The sequence below is a fragment of the Adelges cooleyi genome, unplaced genomic scaffold (assembly GCF_023614345.1).
Source record: "Adelges cooleyi isolate 19-005CV unplaced genomic scaffold, UGA_ACOO_1.1 ACOO_flye_CR_arks_rails_tigmint_CR_PRNA_30, whole genome shotgun sequence".
Classification (NCBI taxonomy): Eukaryota; Metazoa; Arthropoda; class Insecta; order Hemiptera; family Adelgidae; genus Adelges; species Adelges cooleyi.
The window spans coordinates 23,234,724-23,258,743 of NW_026095971.1; the positions used below are offsets into that span (position 1 = coordinate 23,234,724).

The 24,020-nt window shown below is 32.5% G+C and overlaps 2 protein-coding genes across 2 annotated transcripts in view; one reads left to right on the forward strand and one right to left on the reverse strand.

Annotated features, from left to right (window-relative positions):
• The window catches only part of LOC126839115 (inverted formin-2-like), a 41,811-nt gene extending 22,690 nt beyond the window's left edge, over positions 1-19,121 (reverse strand). The window contains exons 1-2 of the mRNA XM_050574175.1: positions 18,856-19,121; positions 8,596-8,744 (exon numbers count right to left, since the gene is read on the reverse strand). Coding sequence (XP_050430132.1) covers positions 8,596-8,662 — 67 coding nt within the window. The 5' untranslated portion in view covers positions 8,663-8,744; positions 18,856-19,121. The remainder of the gene's footprint in view (positions 1-8,595; positions 8,745-18,855) is intronic.
• A 3,320-nt stretch (positions 19,122-22,441) lies between these two features.
• On the forward strand, positions 22,442-23,608 carry LOC126839138 (adenylate kinase isoenzyme 6). The gene is made up of 4 exons (XM_050574220.1): positions 22,442-22,641; positions 22,712-22,866; positions 22,933-23,078; positions 23,265-23,608. Exons 1-4 carry the CDS (start codon positions 22,611-22,613, stop codon positions 23,458-23,460), a joined length of 528 nt encoding a protein of 175 aa, XP_050430177.1. The 5' UTR covers positions 22,442-22,610; the 3' UTR covers positions 23,461-23,608.
• The last annotated feature ends 412 nt before the right edge of the window (positions 23,609-24,020 follow it).

Consider the following 24,020-nt stretch of genomic DNA (forward strand, 5'->3'; position numbering starts at 1 on the left):
TACTTCAAGAGAACTATGTAAGTTTAATTAATGTAAATTAAATCACTACGGATTATTTTTTTAATGCCAACGCCCATTATTCTCTTCTTGTTTTAATTTGTATGTTAAGTCTAATAACAATATAAAACGTGTTATAATAAAATTTAAATCCGATTTATTAGCAAACGGTGGTCTTGGCATAAGCTCAAATTACCAACTGTTTTTTGTGATTTTTAGTAAATAATTTATTCTTACACAATAAATTTAACTGTCGCACAAACATCAATAAAAAATGATCACAATCAATAATAACTGTTACATCATGAAAATAAATTTTGTGACCTTTTTGCATTTTGTATCCATTAAAACGGTAATAATTATGTTAATTCTACAATAAACATAGTCCTTAACACAAATAACAGCCACACAATGGCACATCGGTGTACCTACCGAACAAACAGTGTGTCTTTACGACAGAGAAAACAATAAATATATTTTATGAGCTAGAAAGCTATTTTTTTATTGGATACCTGTCATTGTTTTTAATTATTTGTATAAATTTTACTTTTTAACGGTGTTCGTCGCGCGAAACAAAAAAAGAACATTAATTCGATATTAAAAAAAAAAAAATCAACCATTTTTCAATAATAATTATACCAATTTGTAGGCGCAGAACAGGTAAAATTGTATTATGAAGCAAGCAAAAGGGCGAGCTGCAGTGTGACCAGAATGGCAGAATTAAATTTCTCGGGTACATATTTTTTTAATTTGTTCCACTGTGCAGCGTTTAACAACGTTTGAAAACATTCTTTATTTAAAGTGTTCACGCCTTCTTTGCCACTTCATCGCCTAGTATAGGGTGCATTATATTATAATAATATGATGTTACAACTTTATACATTATTATTATTTACTCTAAGCAGCACCTTTATCCGAGGGCCCACCGCACCCAACGTCTTCGAGGAACGAGAAAAGAACACATCGATATTATTGTACAAATAAATGTGGAAAATATATTATTACAAACCGTGTGGAAATAGTCGTACGTTTGATAACACCGCCCACATAGCTGACACGAGAGCCTAACGAGAGACCAAGTCGTTTACCTCCACGACAAGACGGTTTAAAAACACCATGAGTCAACTCACACCGGCAAAACAATGCGTTTTAATCAGACCCACTTACACTTGGAAGTGCTTATTAATATTCGTGTGTATTAATGTGACCAAGCAACAACAATAATTAGTCCTATTCAACGTCGTGTTATTTATATACCTACTTGTAAAATAGAGGCGTTTTGATTTTTAATAACGTTCTCCGTATAGTCTCATGCATATTGTGCATCTGAGCAACAGCGCTTGCCTTGGCAGCTATAATACATTATAGCTGCCCGTGCCTCAATGAAATCCGTACAATTAGTTCATAAATATATATTTATATAGGCATTATATATTATGTGTGTTCTATGACGGTTCCTATTGTTTGTATGTATCGCATGTAGAGATTTTTAAAATTGACATCATTACTATATTATGTACCTTTAAAAGGATTTCAGCCGGTGGTTGGACTACTAATAAAATGATATATTATATTATTTTATCATCCGCATAGAGTAGGTAGTACTGGCTACCGCAGGCGGGTTACTATAAGATTCCTACATAAGAAAATATATGTTGTCAAACCGATTTGAAAATTTTACATCACACCTTATTACAATGATAGATACTGTTCGGGTAAAAAGCTATTTTATCGCCGCCCATGGATACATATATTTTTTTATTATTATTTTCTCGTTTGCGCTACTAGTTACTACCATTGCACAATATTAATACACGTTCAATTAGATTTAAAATAATGGTCATGCGAGAGCGTTAAAAGGTTTTCCTAAAAAGGAATAACCACGCCCAAATAGGACTCCGTGCAAATACTAATAATCATTGTCTATGATCCTATATAAATAAAAAAAAAAACAATATTAATTAACGACAAAGCCGAGAAAACAGTGACACAAGTCCGACATCGGCCACTCAATATGCAAACGTACAAATACTATGTTTTTGACCGTTTCAGGTTGTGATTAAGCAACCCAAAATCGGTATATATAATATTATAGCAGTGGCGATGAAGTAAGCGAAAATTCATTTTGAAAACGTTACACATCACAAAAAAAAAAAATCATCGACAACTCTGCACACGGCCCAGGTTTTTAGCTATATTATATATATTTTGGTCTGTAGTACTAGGTCCGTAGGTGTTAAAACTGGTTATTTCGCCAAGTATCAACGTGTGCAGACATCATGCCATTATACATATATATATATATATATATACATTATACATAATAGAGACAAGTACGAATCGCACATGACGTACACCTGTGTGTATAATATTATGTGCGGTTCCATCGCAGGGCACTTTGGCAAGATTGTGTTCTTTGAAATTTGTCAACCGAGGCGATTTAAAATATTGTTACTCGGCAGCTTGTTTTGAAAAATTCCAAACAATTTTCCAATACTTGTTGTAAAACAGAAAATTCGAGTCGCTGGCTTGAGTTCGGTTGAGGTGAAAATCTTAACTTAAAAATACACAACTTTTATTTTAATACAGTAAACAGGAGCGATCGTGGGTAATTATTATTATTATTTTTTTTTTTTTAATAATTATGTACACTGTCGGGTTATGGAAATACCGTGTAATTAAATAAGTGTTTATTGAAGTAATTGAAAACAGAAACAGGGCAATTTAAAACAACAATTATTGAAAATCGGTTAATTGCGAGTCGTGTAATTAGTGTCCCGTACCATTGGTAGTTTACTTAAGTAGAATTTATTGATTTATTACATATTAGCTTGGATCATTTACAATAGATGTACCATACCCCCCCCCCCAAAAAAAAAAAAAAAATCGCCGGTTGCAGACTAACTTACTATAGTCAAAATTCAACTTTTAGAGTTCACATCTGTACTTAGGTATTCTCTACTTATTACAACTGTTTTAAATTTCAATTAACAACGTCAACAAGTGTTCTCTGCATATTCCTAGTATTTCACGGTTTCAGAAATAACTAGTTCTACACCTAAAATGCTCTTCACTAAAACCAAATGGAAAACCACTAAGAATTCGTTGCTACCTACTTTTAAATGAGAATTGTACTGTGGACATGTTCAGCTCATACTGTATTTTTAACATATTAAAAATCTTCATACTACTGACTAGAGTAGAGAGCGAATTAGGGCAAACAAATCATTATCTTTTAACGCCATAACGTTTCAAAACAAACATCACGTTATTTTTACAAACACAGAGACACTGTTTACTGATCAAAATAAACGAGATTAATAAAATATATATTTTGTTTGATTGGTTATTTAAAGAACCTCAACGCGTTCCTTCTCATCTCCATATATAGGATGGTAGTCAAAACAGCCGCAGTGAGGAATTCTTACTTATACGTCTTTCCCCTCGGGTAGGTTTTCCTTAAGTTATAATTATATCATATAGGTAGTAGTTTATCAATTATCCATAATTGTACACAATGCAGTCCGTTGTTTTCTATATAATCGGCTTCGAGGTTAACAAACCATTTCACACGTTTTGGAAAATATGTTTATCGATTCAAAAATTCAGTTCTATGCTATTAAACGATACCAGCATGGCCGCCAGCAAAACAATATAGTTAACACCATCACGTTCTTCAAAACTTCTTTTTATAATAGCTTTATCCGATTTATTCGTGTCCAGTCTTGTCCTAATACCTACTTTGCAATGTATATTTTAAATTTTTTGTTTAGAAACAAGTGCCTATTTTGAATTGGTTTTATAATGACACATTCTGCTTATTCGGTTTTCTTTTCTCTAACCGTAGGGCTGTTTGTAAGTAACACTTAATGTGTATCCGCTGTCTAAAAACCATTCATTATAGTACCCTTATAATACTGACTTCAGAGATATTAATGTTTTTAATGATAATTTTGAAAGAAAATAAAGCATACCGAATGGCGTTGAATATGTGATTATATCAATTATTGGGAATTTCATTTTCTTGACAATATATTTTGATAAGTAACTAACAACATTGAACCTTTTTGGTTTTTAATTTCAATTTATCATAATTCATAAATAAACATGTTAATACTTCAATTAATGTTATGTTTATTTTGTGAACATTTGTTCACAGTTTACTTGTTTAAATGAATATACACAAACTATTTGCATCTTTCAGTCTTGCTAAGACAAACCGTATTCGTTTTTTCCAATTTTTAAAAAACAAAACAATAGTTAATGTCCATTGAAAAAGTAAGTTGCTTAAAACCACGGTAGATTACAATCAACCGTGCTTAAAACGATAGATATATCAAGTGTTACCTATGTGTAATTGGTTCTATTGTAATTTGTAGTCAGGTTGGTCCACAATTTTAACAAAAAAACACTTATATACATTCCGGTTAAAAATTAAGGGAGGACTAAATAACGTTTTAAAATTTCATTTGCATTACGGGCAACGTTTTCAGTTCCAATAGTTTAAACATATTATAGTTTAGTTTAATATAGCTAAATTAACAAACACCGGTCGCTGCTGGATATTCCCACGTTTTACTACATATTACATGTATTAACTTAGATTGTCTATATTTTGTAATATTTAATAGAGGCCTAGCGGCATTTTTATATGTATAAACACACCATATATAATTATAATTTATATCAGAATACAAAATCTGTTTCATACAAAAATATTAGGTTTTCCGTTTTGCTGTTGGTCACAAATTATTAATCTTATTTACATAGCTTTTAATTTTTAGTAATCAATATAATAATGAATAGTAAAATTTAAATAAAAAATAAACAATACAAGTATAACTGAAATTGAAAATATTAGTGAACACAATTGCAAGGTGATTAAACAAAGGGCATAAAAAGGGCAAGGGATATATCTATTGGTTGTTAAAGATGAAACCCCTGTAAAAATTGTGATAAATTACAGATTAGTTAAGCCCTATGAAACGTACTAGTTACAATGATATTAATTGCATCAAGAACTAAGTTTATATTGAAAAGAGATTTATTATAAATATACAATCAATAAAGTATAAGAACAAAACTAGCAACATGGATCCACAAGAAATTATTATTCTCTAACCACATTTATAAAACAACATGTTCAATTTTCAGAATTTTTAAAAAAACCGTATAGTAAGATAATAATAAAAATACATTCATAAAGAAAATCTGTGTTATAGGTACGCAATGTAGTGTATGTTATGTCTAAGGTACTTTTAAGACTAAATCTAATTTATTTTATTTTATTAAAGTTTCTAATAAAATGTTCTAACATAAACTATACATGTAGCAATGGATATGTAGTTTAAGTATTTCATTTTAACTGCAAAATTACAGGTAGGTACCATAATGACATCATGACTTATACATTGACTGTCCTGTGGACTTAAGTAAATTAAAAATGTTAGTCATACTGTCGTCGAATACTTAACTGAAGACAATAGATAATCCCGTCTAACCCGTTTTGGATGATTACCTTTTTTAAGTTATTAACATCTTTCACAGCTTATGCAAGCGAGAAAAGGTGCAATGAATTGCTTTGTGTGCACGCTTCACAGAATTAATTAAGATGCTCGTTTCTAAACTTTTGTCCTTTACATAGGTACAACGCACCACCCAGCTGTGATAGTAGTTCAAAAATACATACCTATATCGACAAGTCATTATTTTCAGACATGCGTCCTGTTTTTATTTTGAAATGCATTATTATGCAGTAGGCAAAGACAATGTTTACAAAAGAAAAAAAAACAGTTTTAAAGAAAACAAATGCAGTGTGTGTGTGTTTAAATATTATATACCTACTTAAATGTAAATTAAGTATTATTTATGACTGGAGGTGCACTCACGGAAATGTTTGTGCAAGCAAACGGGTATCTCTTTTTGGTAATACAATGTGAGACGGGCATACACGACTTAAATTATATTTTAAACCACTACAGAATTCCCTATCAGCTGTATTCTATCAACATCAACAACGTTGTTCAACTTTGATGGCAAGTAAAATGTACTTACTGTGTGGGTATGGTGCGCATTAATATTAGAAAAATCGAAAAACTCATTAATAAAATATACATGTTTTATTACCGTTCTGGCTTGTGTAATTAACCTGACCGCCGATCAACTGGAGAGCATCGCCAAGAGTTTGTGAGCTCAAGGTCAATCTTATCTTCTAACCATAGAGCCCATGAGATTTCGTTTTATTTTTATTTGCCGCGGGCAACGAATTAATTTGTAAATTCAAATAATAATAATATTATGAAGTGTCTTGCATACACACAGAACATGTTATTATACATGTATAATATGTATAAAAAAGTAAACACTCATAAGAAATAGATATAATTGTTTATTTTTAGCTTCTACGCGTAGTAGCTGAGAAGATATTGTTTAAATAATGATGTTATTTTTTTGTGTGTGTATGTAGCAACACTATAGACCAGAAATTGTACCTACAATGTACTTTATTAGACCAACAAATTTAAAAAGTTCACCCCATCCCGTTTAAAATCCAGAAAAACACACAAAAAATGTACATATTTTTCAGCTTGAAACAACATATCTTTTTTAAAACTAATTGAATTAGTTCCAAATTCTGCATGGGATATTTTTTAGTCATAATACTAATACTAACGTCGACAAACCAAAAACAATCACAAACCCTATCCCTTAGAAAGGGTGGTAACTTTTTCTTGAATACACTTTTGTGTTATGTGAAGTTTGAAAGCTTTTAGGTCTGGAAATTAGACTGAATAATCGCACCTAGTGTGTGGCCATACATAATATAAAATGTTCTCAACAAGTTCAAAAGTCAAACATTCTTTCAATAAGGAAAACTAAATAGAAAGGGAAAATTACACTATGACAGTCAGTTTGCCATGTCTGAGTTGATCAATATAGTCAACAGGTATTTGAAAATATTTTTGTCATATCGTTATTGACAGTATGAGAAGAATATTTTTTGCGCCACCCATGAAGACCTTATGCTCTCTTCCCACTAGGGCTTAACCCAACTGTACTGGCTTTGCTTAAATGAATTATGATTACAATAATTATTGGCAAACTACTGTGGCGGTCGGTCGGAAACCAATAAACATAATAATATAATACACTTAACTGTATCGACTATCAAGACCCCGAGCCAAGATTAAGATGTAATCTGCGTGCAATGCGGTGTAACGTGCTCTGTAATCTTTAACTATATGCGCTGACGTACAACGAGAAACGTTACACGCAACATATTACTGTAACATTATAATTTTTATTATTATTTTATTACCGAACCTGATTTGTAAGCAAATGAAAACAACAAAAAAACTTAGTTGTATTTGGCAAAAAAAAAAATGTCATTCCTCCTCATTATCATCGCGATCACGGCACGTTGGCACGTTAAACTAATCTTGAAAACCAGAGATCTTTCTGCCCAGCATCCTAGATCGCCTACTATTACATAAAGTAGGTTTTTATTTTTTATTTTTTATTGGCGAACCGGAATAACACAGTAATATATAACATTATGTTTTCAACAATCGACACGTTCTCCTCGGACAGGTGGGTGAGTGGGCGGGTCGGACCTATTAACGCCTAGTGTTACAATAATAACCGTGTATTTGCTTAAGTATACCATATTGTAACAGCAATGTATAACTTTTTAAAATCAGAACATTGTACTAATTTACGAATTTGTGGCAAATTGATATCACTTTTCGTGAAAACACTTCAACTAAATAATTTGATCCAGTGCGATATTGAGTGACCCACGAATTACACGATTTAAAGGAAGGGCATTATTATCTATTGGTTGTAAAAGATGAAACCCCTGTAAAAATACCATGTGACAAATTACAGATTAGTTAAGCCCTATGAAACGTACGGGTTACAATGATATTTGCATCAAGAGAACTAAGTTTATATTGAAAAGAGATTTATTATATACATATACAATCAATAAAGTATAACAACAAAACTAGCAACGTGGATCCGCAAGAAATTATTATTCTCTAACATCATTTATAAAACAACATGTTCAATTTTCAGAATTTAAAAAAAACCGTACAGTAAGATAAAAAGAAAATCTATATTATAGATATACAAATGTAGTGTATGTTATGTCTAAGGTTTTTTTAAGACTAAATCTAATTTATTTTATTTTATTAACGTTTCCAATAAAATGTTCTGCAAAATTACAGGTACCATAATGACATCATGACTTATACATTGACTGTCCTTTCAACTTTGGTAAGTAAGTAGGGTCGGACCTATTGACGCCTACTGCGTATTTGCTTAAGTATACCATAATATAACAGCAACTAGCCGGTATACATGGCGATGGGTCACTCAATGTCTAACTGGGTTTAGTTAATAATTGCATAGTGTTTTCATACAATGTGATCTTAGTTTCCACACATTTCCACAGTTTTCAACGGTAACGCATACTATTTTGTTAGCTTTTTAAAATGAGAACAATGTACTAATTTACGAATTTGTGGCAAATTGATATCACTTTCTATGAAAACACTTGTGGCCCACGATAAGGAAAATAAAATCACTGCCTGTTACCTGTAGCTAGTTTGACGGTGTACTCGGGGTTCTCGACAATGTAATCAAGTCCTATTCTAGACTCCATGTCTAGATTTTGGTACTCCTCCGAGCAGCCATTCCGCACCGACCCGGGGTTTCCTTTTGTTGCCGTCACGCGCGGCTATTATCTGTAAGACAAACACAACGAGCGGTTTAAGAACATCATAATAATAATAGTAATAATAAAATATTATTGAGTTGGCCCGTGCATAAACACTCGACACCACAACTGGCTAAATGTCTGGTGCAATAAACCGCGCGGTCGTACCTATGCTATGCCTACGCCACCAGGTCGATCAGGTGAAAGTGACAAAAACCCAAACTGTTTTGAAGATCGACACTGTGACAAAATGATCGGTTGGAAATCCAACGTATCCGTGAATAATTGCGTTTAAACTGTCGGTCGCAAGATAAAGTACCTAAGTAACAATATTATGTCTATTATGTAGCCTACAGGCTATGATGTCACAAACTGCAGTTGGGGCCAGCTGGTGTGTAATTGGAAGTCACAACACTGGTCGACGCTGAATATCAGTAGTGTTGTCAATAATACCGGTAAAATATATTAAAATTGTAAATCTTAAAATCAACGCAGGTAGGTTAGGTTGGGTTAGGTATTCATTAGCAAGTTAATAATGTAGAAATGCATAGGATAACAAAACATCTTGTCAAAAATAAGTTCAGGCCAATCTAATCTAAGATTATGTACATAAAGAAGGATAATTTCCATCGCTAGTTTATAATATGCTCTAATATTTAGAGTGTTGAAAATCCAAGAGTATAAGTAATTTATATAGAATTTTACAGGAGAGTAAAATAAAAATTTTATTTTCCAAATGTTCTTCTCAAGTTGGTTTTTTTCAATCATTTTCAAAAATTGTAACGAAAAATACAGATTACCAATTAAATTGTTACATAAGTTGTCATTTTGGTTCTCATTACTTTGATTGCGCATTTCGTGGCGTTATATAGAAAACAACCATCCAAAAAATTCATAAAAAATGAGATTTCCATGCTACAAAATAAATGTTGATCAGGTTTCAAAAACACACATAACGATAACAATATTGAAGTACAAATGTTTTGTAAAACATCAAATCGTTTCCAAACCGGTGATTTCAAGGGACGGCCGCAGTTTTTGTGCTAAACGCCATTGAAGTCAAATTTGGAACACCGATCTACGATTTTTGTCATTTATCAGAGATCACGGACTTCTAGCCGTCTTGTACCCAAATAGAAAACGCGCAGTTCAATTTTCCACTTCTTCCAGTGCAAGTATGAGCTTTCTGAAAAACTGCAACGGTGTCCAAAATATGTTTAAAGGACCTCGGTCCTGAATGTTGGCGGTTTGACGGTCGATTCCATTGACAGAGTGCGGCTGTGTGATATCTCATAGGTACCGCCAATAATACAATTATTCTCTCTTTCCGGAGTTGGCATTGAACGACACTAAAACACGACTGAACCTCATATGACCAGACATGGTAGTTACTAGAATATTATCATCGCGCGTGTCGCAACTAGATTTTTTTTTTCGTGTCAATCCTCGCCAAGGACGTTTGTGTAAACCGTATCCATTCGCATAGGCTGTAGTCGTGTAGTGTACTATTTAACGGTCGCCGCATGAGATATTTTTTTATTATTTTTTTTATGCCGGGTACAACGACCGAAAAACAAGGGTTCAAAGCAAAGCACGATACAGTAATGAGGTGGAAAAAGGAAACGAAAAATATTAAGAGCCGGTGAAAACCTAGTGAAATATTATGAAGTCATCGAAAAGGTGTGAGCTGCAGCGTGACCAGAATGAAGAAGTCATTACAATTTTAATTTGAAGCAATAATATTGTAATACGAAGCATATTGTTTATTGGTCACATTATGCTACGTGGTGACATTCGAATTTATCTATTGGTCCGTATAGCTGATTATACTGTGCAGTGTTTAACGACTTTTAAAATAATGATTTACTTAAAGTAGTCACACAGAGTAACTTGAATGTGATGCAAACAGTAGGACTAAAATCAGTCTGTCTAATTAGAAGAAAAAAATATATATCTATACAGTATTTTGAAAAAAAAAACAATAGTATTTTAAGATAAGGGGTGAAGATTTGATCTTATAGAGTACGAGTCGCTTTACAATGAGGACTTTTTTTTTCTCATATGTGGTCATACTGGTTCTAGTCCTTCTGTTTACTTCACAATAGCGTACAACCTAGTGTTTGTTAGTTCATCTCTTTATATTATTACTCTATGTGCTGAGCACAGGGCATTATTCGATGTTAAAGCTCTAAACATTTTTACTCTTTACATTTGAACCAGGTACCGAAATCCAACGACTTACCTACTGCACTACATAAGTTGATAGTGTAAAAATCAATACTGCTCCATAAGAAAATGAAGATGTTCCAAAAAAAAAACAATAATCACCTATCTAGCTATTTTAGAGACTTACTAAATGCTATTATGAAACTAAGTGTATATTCGATTTCTGGACTATGAAACAGTTTATCAAATCTGTTAATTTTTCAAGTCACTAACAGCGTTTGAAGAAAAATAAGTATTCGATATTTTCTATAACAATACTGCAATACAATAACATAGTAAATTAAGGAGTGTGTGCGTGTGTGATTGATATTATAGGTAAAACGGGTTCGTTCAACTCGGTGGAAAAACGAATTATCGGACAACGAATCGAGCTGTTCCAAGTGGAGCTGTTTTTTTATATTTATTTTTTAGTTTTTATTTCATAAGGCGTTTGCGGAGATGGCAATCGGAAGGATTTCTATCAAATAAAAATCACGTAGGTTCAAGAAATTACAGTGATTTTTATTTTTGTGGTTAAACTCTGGCAGTTGTGCGAATTCGAAGCAGACCGAAGGAAAAATTTCCACAGCGAGTGGGAGTCCTCTTAGCAGCTGAAAGGAGTGGCAACAGAGTACACAACAGTGAAGTCATCATCGAAAACTATCAAGGAGCGAATAAAGTGGCTAAAAAAAAAAAATAAAACCATACAAAGCTTTTATATTATCGTTGTCGAGTCATTTTGGTTTGGTTTTTTTTGCTCGTGGGCGAATATATAATTTCTGCGGCTAAGCTTACCACGATGGTGATGTGTTACAGATGTGTTCGCCAATTCGCTATGTGAGTGATTTTTACTGTTGATAACATATTATGAAGAAAGGCGTTTGTCGGTTTACAAACAATTTTCTTAAAGACAGCGAAAACAAAATTAATTTAGACCGACCGATATCAACCGTTTCCGAAGCGCAAAGTTGGCCCCACTGTAACCAGTGGTACCATTATATCAATATTGAAAAAAAAACAAATACATTTCCTACCTGTGCTTTTCATAGTTTGTGTCTAACATAATACCTTATATTACGTTGTATGCGACAGTGAAGTAAACAGAAGGACTAAAACCAGTGTGACCACACCAAAGAAAAAATTAATCTTCATTGTTGGGCGGTTGGTTCTTCGCGTCTTATCTTAAATACAGTATCACCTTGATACAAGAGTATTCTTCTAATTGGGTATACCGACTTTAGTCTCTCTTTTTGCGTTAAAGTGTACATTAAAACTACTAAATAATCCCCAGGGTCCACACACAACATTTCTGCAGTTGGAACCGCGGTCGACCGACATAGACTGGGCTATTACTACATAGTATAATATACATCATATATTGTATAACGCTATTTGTGTGTGTGTACGATGCCGGTGATCGATGCCCTCGACAGACAATAAAGATCTTCGACCCGAAGCGACGCCCCCGCGTTTTCTCATTACACTCGCCTCACTTCTTTTGAAAAAGAAACATTTTGACACCTATAATATAATATGCCACCTATATTAATCGCCACTAAACCGTCCCACGCGATTAGGCGCGCTCACTTGCAGTTTGGGAGTTTCATTTTTTACACAATAATTCTCCACATTAACTCTCATACTTCATACTTCTTTTTTTATATAATTAACTTTCAATTAAAATGTATGTGGCCGCCCACGTATGTAGGTATAGTTATTTTAATTAACGATTATTGTCAAATCGCATGGAACAGTATACTGTACATATTATAGATAATATACCTACCTATAGGCTCGTCAACGCATTATGTAATTTCTTCAATATTATAATTTCGGCCAAATCAAGTTGGCCACACCGTGTATTATTTCAATTTGCGCGGGTGGCCCACTGGCGGGCTCAGATAGATAGGCGGGCTCAAGTCAATAGATAACGATAATTGATAACAACGTTATCGAAAGTGATTTATTTGCTCCTCTGTTAAGTCGATAAAGAACACACGAATATGAAAAAAAACAAAAAAACCGTTTTTGTCACCGCTATTGTAATATTGTTATGTAAATCGGTCGGCATAGGGTCATTTGGAGAATTCAGCATCAGTACCTTAACCGGAACGAGTGTTGTATATGATATTGGTATCCGATTGTAAACACTGTGTACCTACCGCCGAAACAGGAGAGAAATCTGTGTAACAGAGACAATAGACAATGAATCAATTTTCATGTGTGCTTTTGCCGCCAATGTTCGAACTAACGGCTTACAATAATAATACCATGCACTGCTGTGTGGTACTAGTTCAGAAAACGCATATATTATACTATTAGGTACTATTATATTGTTTTATGTTTTAACACACGCGTGATACGGATAAAGGCGGTGATTTAAACGAGGGTTAATGAAATGAATGCATAATATTACCCATTATAGTAGTATGGTTTTTTTTTTTTTAAACTGACCGTGTGCGACTATAGGGTTCAATGAACACCCGTGACAATTATTATTATTATTCGGATTCTCCTGCTCGGTTTTTAATATAAGCATCGGTTATGTCACCTATATATATATATATAGTATAAAGCCGGAAAGTCGTCACTTCTTTGGTTTATTAGCCAGTCTTTTCCGTATACGAAAATTATTGTTTTAATATTCTCGATGGACGACCATATTATAGACTTAGGATAGTGACGAATTGGCCATTGTTTCCGATCGTTCACGTCAACGTGACAGGAAGTGCACATACAAAAAAAATAACGTTACTAATAATCGATTCCCAACTAACCGTTATGAAAAATATAATATTATACTATAGGGCGTTTTTTTCCCCCAAGTATTTGTGTTAAAAAAAATGGATTTTTTTTAACAATAAGTAATGTACCGAAAAATCACAATTTTCAATGTCCCGATTGGAAAATCGATTCTTAAACAAACATTTGGGATATTGACTCCTACAGGACGGAAAAATAGAAATCGAAATAACTATAAAAATTCTGGTCCGATCGAGTCTAACATAATATTACGTTTGAATGTTTTTTTTAAACCCACAAATTTTCAATTATTTACCCTTAACAACCGTCAGTCTTGTGTACATACTGATTTCAGACTTACAACCTGCACTAGATCACTTGAAAAGTAACCAAAAGAAAATAAAGGTCTAAAATTTAAGGTAAGTTCGACTGGTAACAGCAAAAATCGTTATAACTTATACAATTATTGAGCTAGAGAGTACATAAATTGTGCAAACTAAAGATGTCAACGTTCAATCAGCGAATCACCCCAACAATCTTTCGTTCAGTTCATCTAGACAACCGATCAAACATACTGGTTAAATATTTAGAGGAAAATTCGAAACCGCATAGTCGATACTTATAGTCTTTGGGGAAGCAAAATAATGTTTTATTTTGAATACAGGGTGATTCACTGATTCGTTAATGATGAGACACTCAACGTCTCCAAAACCCAGTTTTGGATAACTACTTTTAGAGTTACTATAAAGTTTAAAATTTAAGACAGAAGGATGGGTGGAGTGTAGTATTATTTTTTATTTGCGGGCATTACTCGTTGATTTTACACTTTAGTAACTCCAAAAGTAATTGTCCAAAACTGGACCAGTCAAAATGTTTGGCAAATCAATCTTAGCTCTGGAAGAAAGTAAAAAAAGATAAAAAGTTTGAATATTGTCAAACAACTTAAACTAAAGCGTCTCTGCAACTACAAAATTGCAGTAATTATTTTCAGAGAAAATGTGAGTGTCTTATTCTTAATAGATCACATTATGTCTTGTATATTAATTGTGATTTTTTTAAAAACCAAATTTGTTAGACGGAATGGTAATTATATGTGTGTACGGCCGGTCTTAGGGTTTCCAGCTCTTCTGGTCGTTCAATATTAATTAAGCCGTTTATATTCCTTGATTTGTATCGTGACAGACGTCTCGGTTCTCTTCTAAATGCGCAATCACGTACATCCGACTGGGTTCCCATTGAAACCGAAAGCCAAATGCATATAATATACAATGCGAGGTACACATTATCATACGAGTGTGACGTTAGTGCTTTTTTTTTTTTTTTTTAATTTATTACTATAAGCCCGATGGCCGCCGCTGGTCTCTACTAAATTAATATTATACACATTGCCCGAATTGGTCAATCGAGCACACTAGCTAAAGCCTGAAATACAGTAACAGTTGTCATAGTTTTACAGGACTACCAAGTTTCTTATAAAATCATTCAGACTTGAAACTGTGTGACTCGTGTTACTTTTAACACTATACAGAGTCATTACTCGCTAAACAAACTAATTTGTTTCTAAAGATTATAATATTATATACAAGAACTCTGGTATGTTTTAGTAGAAATTTTACTAGCAAAAAGGTCAATTTCCATAAAATTGTTGGTTACTGTGTTTTAGTATTGCTCAGCGACCAAAGATTTGGTCAGAGCGATACGTTTATTATTTTTAGAGTGTTCTTGTACAAATATTAATTTATTTTAAACGTATATGGTATTATTAAGGTGCCTTTGCAGCTGTGTGTCTTTGGTCAAAAAGTAACTTCAACCGTACTCTGAACCGACAATATTTTTGAAAACAGATATAGATTATTCCGTAATTACCTGATGTATCGATCGAAGTACGTTTTTAATATTATTGTGCTTCACGTAGAAATTATTAATTGACTAAAATACATTTTAAAATTGTGCCTCGATCGATATCTTGTAAATTTTATGAAGACTTAAAATGTTTTTTTCCAACAAGAATACTTTACACGAACTGTTTAAGTAAAAAACAAACCATTTTTGTTTTTTAAATAGGACGAAAAAGGTACTTTTATATAATACTGTTTTGTGTAAACATAGTTTTAGCATTGAAAATCATCGATGAAACGGTGTACCCGTATTATTTAATTGCTAGAAAAGTTAAGAAAAGAAAAAATGGACTCTATCTCTGCTAAATATTGATTAACTAGTAGTAAAACAAATAGCAGTAATAAACGTGAAATTCGATACTAACAGTGGGAGTGAAACAACTATGTTGCACAACTCGAATAGCGGACGTCTCAAAACAGCTGACCTTGACTCGACCAAAAACGACAAGTGGTGGACTTTTCAGCAGAAAATATCATATTTTTTTCCCACATAGGACTGTGTTACTGTGTGTGTGTGTGTGTGTGTGAAGGGAAGAAGAGCGTGCAGAAATGGTTAAATGGTCGCTGGTAATAATTATTGTGTTTAAGACAGAAGCAGAAGCGACCAAACACCGTGTGTTTGGGAATATCGCAATATGTTGGATTTGTGTCAAATACAAAACAGTAAGGTCGAACGACAGTTGTTGTTATAGTGGCGGTGAGTGGTAGTAGGCGAGCCGGAGGAGCCCTTATTAGGAAACTGGCCGTCTGTCCGTCCCGTCCTTCTTTAAATATTGTTATTATAACGCCAACCTTGCCCCCGACACACACACACACACACACACAAACGGCAAGTATTAGTCATCTTCATTAATCAAAAAAATATAGTGTACTTAAAATGCGCGAATACTCGGCGGTGTGTTACCTATATATTATCGGCTATTATTTAACACAGGAAGTCGTATACACCGTTCATTCGCAAAGTCTGTCCACAAGCGGTTTTACATAATATACTATCCAAAAGTGACGATTTATAGCGACCGTTTTGTGTGTATAAAAGTATATTATACGCGAATCGATTAATCTGATCTGCAAGACGACGCGAAACCCATTTACAAGACGTATAGCTCGTTCTTGTTTGTGCAAACCTTATGGGGCTCCCATATGGTTATCACAAAGCATCGCCTTCTACCCAAATATACAACGTCCGTAGTTGGTAGTATTGCTAATATTGTCGGTTTGCACTCGCACAGTAAATCAGTTACCTTTAAAATATAAACTTTTGCTTTTTTAACAATATACAGATTGTTAGGCCGAATATGTCTATAAATACATATTAAATATCCACCAGATGCCATGAAATTATAAAATCCAGTGTTAAGATATTTATAAAAGAAGAACTCGAGGTCTCAATTAGTAAGTTTTTTCATAATTTGTTCAACTAATAGAATATGAATACTTATTCTACATTTTCAAAATTATTATAATTTAAGAGTTGCAATGTTAAACGACAAAATTTGCACAAACGGTTACATTTAGGAATTTATCGCCTAAATGGCTAGTAATTTGAGAAACAGTTCTCGCCAGTTTAAGACCATCATCGCGCAGAAAAAAAGGTATTTATCACACAACAATCTCGAAGACTGACACATTTATGGATTTGACTTTTACTCTCTCAATATAATATTAACAATCGTTAAACAAAGTATATCCTTACATTGACAACCATTCACAGCGTAATCATCAGTAATCTTGTCAAGCAATGTTAAATTAATGCACTGTCAAAGTAATTCTGAAATGCGCCTAATCGAAACACTTCATATTTATTCAAACTGACGACTTAAAAATCGCATGATATAATAAAACCCAGAGGACGTCTTAATGATATAAACGTCTCAACGACATTATAGTATTTTTACCGAGGAAATGAGTATATTTTGTGACAACCAATTTTCGTTGGTCTCGTTAACATCTCAATGACAAGTTACAAAATTAATGAAATATCTACCAACAAACAAGTAATAACTAGTGTTAACAGACCGAGGGTGTGTCACGCCGGTATGACATGTATTGCTGGGCCCCTTTTTGATTTTTCGTGTCCGGTCAGACCAGCTGCGGCGAATGATGTACCTAATAAAAACGATTTATCTATCCAAGAGCAGAAACTTAAAAAAAAAAAACGACAACAAACTGTTGGGAAAATAATCGTTCTATGTCGTGGTCAAAATACACAATATGGACTGTTTTATACATATTTTTGAGCCAATAACAAGACTAAACTCAAAACGGGCGTGTAGGGCTTTACCGTGTGTTCTATTGGTCGATAATAAAACCTAAGTATATTATGTTCACATCCTGGAAATATCACGAATTAACTGCTTTGGGTTTTTAAGCAAAAAACGTTATCACAACTAGACCTACTCGTAAAAACGTGCAGCTATATATTTTTATCTTCTGCGAATGCGGTCATAAAAAACTTAAAAAAATTTAGATTTTACACTTGCTAAACGACAGGATAACGATTAGTTTGGCAACCGTAAAAACTATAAACCATCAACTGCAATCGTTGTACCGTATGTTCTCATACAAATTATAAATTAGTGTTTTTTTTTTACATACATATAGGCTAAACCTATACAATTAATGCCCCCAACAACTTTAATGCTCTTCTTTAATGCTCCCATTTCGGTCATATCCATCCTTGATTCTGGGTTTATTTTATATAATTATTCACTACCCATTAACAATGTTTATAGTATGTATTTTTCTGTATTTTTATTTTCGTTTTATATTTTGTTCTTATTTTAGTTTGTGTCTAGCTGAAATATTTCCATTAAAGGCTAAAAAAAAATAAAAATAAAGAGACTTGACTACAAAATAATAATATGCAAGTATAGAATATACTGTATTACATATAGGCACAGATAATATTTATAAAAGATATTTTAATATAAAAAAAAATAAAATACCAATTTTAGAACCTATTATTTAGAATACTATGGGATACATTTTAATTTCACTATTTATTTATTTTTACAAATTACAGCATGAATATTAATATTAACTAACTAACTGAATGACGTATATACACAAAAATACAAACCAGTCGAGTCGGCTAAACTCTTTTATGTAATCGAAGTTGATTTATTTTAATTGTAACAAACGGGTTTGGTTTGAAAAAAATATATATAGGAAGTATATGTAAAATAGAGTTAACTGATAATGTATTTTACAGTCGAATGTATAATAAACCGTGTGTAATAATAAATAAAAATTCATCGAACTTATTAAAACTTTACAACAATGTATACTTACCAAGGATAATATTATTTCTGTTTCTCGAGCTGTGTTCCAAGTGTTAAACGTATTTCTTTGGCCACTACACTTTACAGTAAACGTCCAAAAAAAGGTTTATATTTTTTACTTTAAACTACATTAAGGTCCACCGGGTCCGCGTTGAAATTTGCTTTAAAAGTGCTAATAAATTATGGCAGAGACATAAAAAAACGCAAACGAAGAACGGGTTTATCGATGACGAGAACGTGTTGATCGTAACGGCATAAGAAACAAACTGCGGAGGTAAGGCGCCACCCGAGAAGACACCTACGACATGTGTTCCTTGATACTGTTCAAGTCCATTATACCTAATGCGGTTATTCCCTTTCCATAATTTCTACCGTTTACCGGACTGAACTTCTGTCTACTGGGGCCAATATCGTTCATACATTATAGTTAACTAGTAGTATTATAGATACATATAATATACATCAAATAATACATAGTATTATTCGGATACAAATGAGTATAATATGAAGGAAAAAACCAATTAAATATTTTTATGTCAACTTCGAGTATTTTTTTTTTTTACAGTATTTCATGAGTAATTACCATCCATCGTTGGTGTAACACATAATTGGGGGCCCCTGGCTGAGCAGGCTCCTGAATTTGATTTATATTATTTACCCTCCCCACCCCTTTTGGCTGTGAATCCCTAATGTTGAAAAATATTCAAAGCCCCCCCGGTGATCTCCAGACCAAGGCCACATTTATTATTTACCTTATGCTATGATGGTTTATTTTATATCATACCTGAACAACGCGCTTATGGTTTTATAATAATATAATAATGACATGAAACTGTACAGGGTATAATATAATAGATTTATACACATACAGATTACAGGGTGTAGTTTTTTAAATACAAATCAATGATATATTATAGAGATTTGAACGATGACTTAAAGTTCGACCTTGCCCAACAAACGGACCTGGTCAGTCCAAGTACCTACCTAGTTGTCACATAAAAAAAATCTAAATTATAGTTCTGTATTACTAGTGAAATCATTATTATTGTTATATCATAGCGGTAGCTAAACGATGGAAATTTTCGTATCCTAAAACGTGCAGGCGACCATATGGTAGTGCCAAGGACTATGAAACATTGAAGAATCGGCATCTGGGTCATCGAGTATTAATATTGTGTGTAATGTGTATGCGTGTATATAAATATGTTATTATATTATTGTACAATTCACGAAGATTGATTATTATTTTTTTTTTATTATGACGTGTCCCATCTTACCGACCAAAAAAAATAACGTCCCATAAAGGTGTTGCTTAAATTGTAAGACATAATAATTACTATAGGTACACTGTTTGCACCTATAAACCCCAATGCCTAAATTATACTTACTGCAGTTCTCAATATAGTGTCCGATTATAAAAAAAACATAAAAATCTATACTTATTTAATATGTATTGTACACTTTAGCTGTTATCCCCACCATAATATTGCAATAAAGGTTAACGCAATTTCTTAACTAAACACCGAAGGGGGGCTTATAAGATTGACTATTAGTTCTACCTCTCTCCCTCCCTTTCAATCACGAGGGTCTATAGATGATAACAATAAATAGGTACAAGCCTGACCCGCCAAACATGTAGTATCTAAATCTGCTCAATACAAATAAAAAACCCATTCCATAAATTATTGACACATAACTCCCACAAAACACGAATTCCAAACATGTGGTAATATAACCACAAAGAAATCAGGGTCAAGTTTGACTGATAAAATAAAAAAAAATAGTCATATCTTCTACTATTTTTCAGCTAGACAGCCGAAATTTTTCGACACTTATCGATTCCAGCCAATCACATAAACTGTGCAAAATACAAACGTTTAAATTCAATCCCAGGAAAATAAAAAAATTTCTGTCAAAATGAAACCCCATCACTCAAACACTAACAAAAATTGCCATGGACGAACACACACACATCCAAGGACAGAATGCCAGGTCGTACTCCCATTTGGAGATTAGAAAAAAAATATTTCAAGGAAACCCTTGGGGTTCCTTTTTGGGTAAACAAAACCCAGTACAATTTAAATATGTTCAACCGTGCTAACCGCCGTCATAGGGACTAGTGAGAATGTATTTTCAACATGTACCCATAATGTGTTAAAACTTTCATGGATTAAACTATGGTAATTAGTTATAGTTGTCCAAAACGACAGCTAACTAATGATATAACACGGATAGATCCGAAAACGATCAACTTATACTTTAGACATGATTAAAGTTTGTAGATACTAGTTTATGATTAATAGCTTATAGGGGACAATAATTAACACAATATTTGATCTGCGCTATTGATTTTGATAAAATTATGATATAATAACCAGGTAGTGTTGTTATAACAAAATACAGTCTTAACTCTCAAGCTCTAATAGAGTAGGTAGAATGACCTACACTGCTCTGTTAATTTTGTCTGTTTAACAAATTTATTAAAAGTTACCATGCACAAAACAAACGAATAATTTGATGTGTACGTTTCTTGCTAACAAAGCTTGGAGAAAAATGTTTTTTCTCAACAAAACATTGGCGAAGGTTTGTATCTCATTCTCAATACCTAATTGTCATAATATAAAAAACGACTGATAGCTATTAGTTTTGAAACCAAGAGAAAAAAATCTTGTTGGACTGGCGTGTAACATAATTTTTTGGATTCTGGCCACAAATGCGTGAAATTATAGCATGTGTTAAATCATTTTACAGTAGAATTTCATTGTCAATCCAGTGATATCTTTAAATTGAATTTATTTTCAATATTTTAGAAATATAGTACGAATTTTTTTTTTTTGTTAAAATGTAAAAGTTTGAAACGCAGCCTAGTAGAAAGTATATGCCAAATATGTGATTATACTTTCAGTCGCTTGAAAAAAAAAAACTGTAATAAGATTTCCGTTTGTTCTTGTTTTGATCTTCCTACTCTTTTCAACGGCTTCGCAACATCAGCTTTATCATTATTAACAAACCTATTTGCTTACGGCTATCAGTTTTATCAATTTATTATTATTTATTAATTAACATTATTATGCTGAAGAGTATGTGGTAAAAAAAAACATTGTTCTATAATCACTTACACATATTATTAGGTATGACATATCAACGGTATTATAGTTATTATTTTACAAGTGTCCCAGACACAAAAATAAAGTAACATGAAAATAATAAAAACATTATTGTAGTTCCAATACCTTCTCAATTCCGCGTCGAAGCCAAAAACTAATCTTTTACATTTATTTATTTTGCATTGTTTGAATTTTATGATATGTACACTTATTTACAAGTCACACCAGTTATGTTCAACAATAATAATTTAACAATTGCTTGTTACCGCTATTTCTAAATCACATTTTTTTTTACAAATAATACACACTCAAAAATAATCATATTAAAATTATACGAGAAGAAAACAACAACCGCGGATGACGGTAATAAAAAATATTTTGAAAACCGCCAACTAAAACCAAAGACGTTATAATATCTTTACACGGATGTTTTGCATTATGAACTGATAACACATGTTATCATGTGTTATCTTTGGTTCAGGCACGTGTTGATAATATTGCGGTATGAACTATGAAAACATAAAACTATAAAAGTGCAAAATTATAAGTATTTTCAATTTTGTACCGTTTATTGTTATTTTCGTTCATAATAACGTTTACAATATATTGTTCACGGAGAGATTCGATTTTCGTGTAATTGGCTTGTACATTTTCCACCATGAGAAGGAAACCCAATATTCTTGTTACTGGTATGTTTATTCATTTTCTCTAGGTACTTTAAGTATGACCATTGTCAATTTGTTTTATTCTACTCTTCAGGCACTCCTGGTGTGGGAAAATCTAAACTATGTGAAGAATTAATTCGTAGTGGTTTGAACATGGAATGGATTGACGTCGGCCAGGTAGCAAAACAATTTGATTGTTATTCCGGATTTGATGAAGATCTGGAGTGTCACGTACTAGACGAAGATAAGGTAGATAGTTAGCTACTTATTAAAATAATAATAGTGTTGTTTACTTATAAACCACATATATTTTAGCTTCTCGATGAGTTGGAATCTCGAATGGAAGAAGGCGGAAAGATCATAGACTATCATGGTTGTGAATTTTTCCCTGAGCGTTGGTTTGATGTAGTATTTGTTTTGAGAACTAATAATACGTTGCTCTATGATCGGCTAGTAAAGAGGTAAGATGTATTACCTTAAAGCCTTTAGTCTTGAAAAAAATTTATGTGTGTAATTTTTTTTAATTTTAGTCGCGAGTAGAGTTTGGTTTTTTTTTCGGTTGAACGATATCACTCCTTAAACATCTTTGTTTTTATAATGTAGATAGATTAGACAAATCATATTAATGAAATATGTCTGTTTCTTAGAGGTTACTCGACCAAAAAACTACAGAATAATGTTGAATGCGAAATATTCCAAACTATATACGATGAAGCGAGGGATTCGTACGATAAGGATATTGTACATGAACTCCAAAACGAGACTTACGCAGACATGGAACGAAACATAAGTCAAATTAGTGCATGGGTAAATCAGTGGATAATAGATAATGTAGACAATTAAAAGACATAGTCTGATCTATGTTGTACCTAATCGTCATAAGTAATTACTTAGTATAAGTTATCATATACATTTATATTTTAACTTTTATTACTAAAAAAAAACCTATCATTAACTATTATGTAAATATATGTTATTATTTATTAAATAATTTTGTATAAATATTTATTTTATTTTTCTTAAATTGATTTATCTCCATGATAAATTATTTACAACGTCAAACGCATGGTTTACATTTTAAGTAGGTAAAATTTATTTAAACTCATCGGGTTAACTCAACTGGGTTATTTAATGTGTGAACTTACACCGTTGGAGGACCAAATAGACTAGTGTAGTTTATTATTTTTATTATTATTATTACTTAACAAAAATATAACTAAAAAAACAAAACGACAATTACATCAATAAGGTACTTTTTACATAAATTGTATGACAAAATATTATGATAAAATATGTAAACACATTTGTACACTAAATAGCCTAACATGCTTTGTATACTAAACAAAATGGGGGGGGGGCTCTTCGTTTTGTTGTACTTAACAGAATTTAAAAAAAAATTACAA

What these genes read in the sequence shown, in the direction of transcription:
- LOC126839138 (XM_050574220.1), top strand. Translation starts at nt 22,611, where the DNA reads ATGAGAAGGAAACCCAATATTCTTGTTACTG. An exon ending in ACCCAATATTCTTGTTACTG is followed by an intron (nt 22,642 to 22,711) that starts GTATGTTTATTC and finishes TCTACTCTTCAG; the next exon opens with GCACTCCTGGTGTGGGAAAA. An exon ending in ACGTACTAGACGAAGATAAG is followed by an intron (nt 22,867 to 22,932) that starts GTAGATAGTTAG and finishes CATATATTTTAG; the next exon opens with CTTCTCGATGAGTTGGAATC.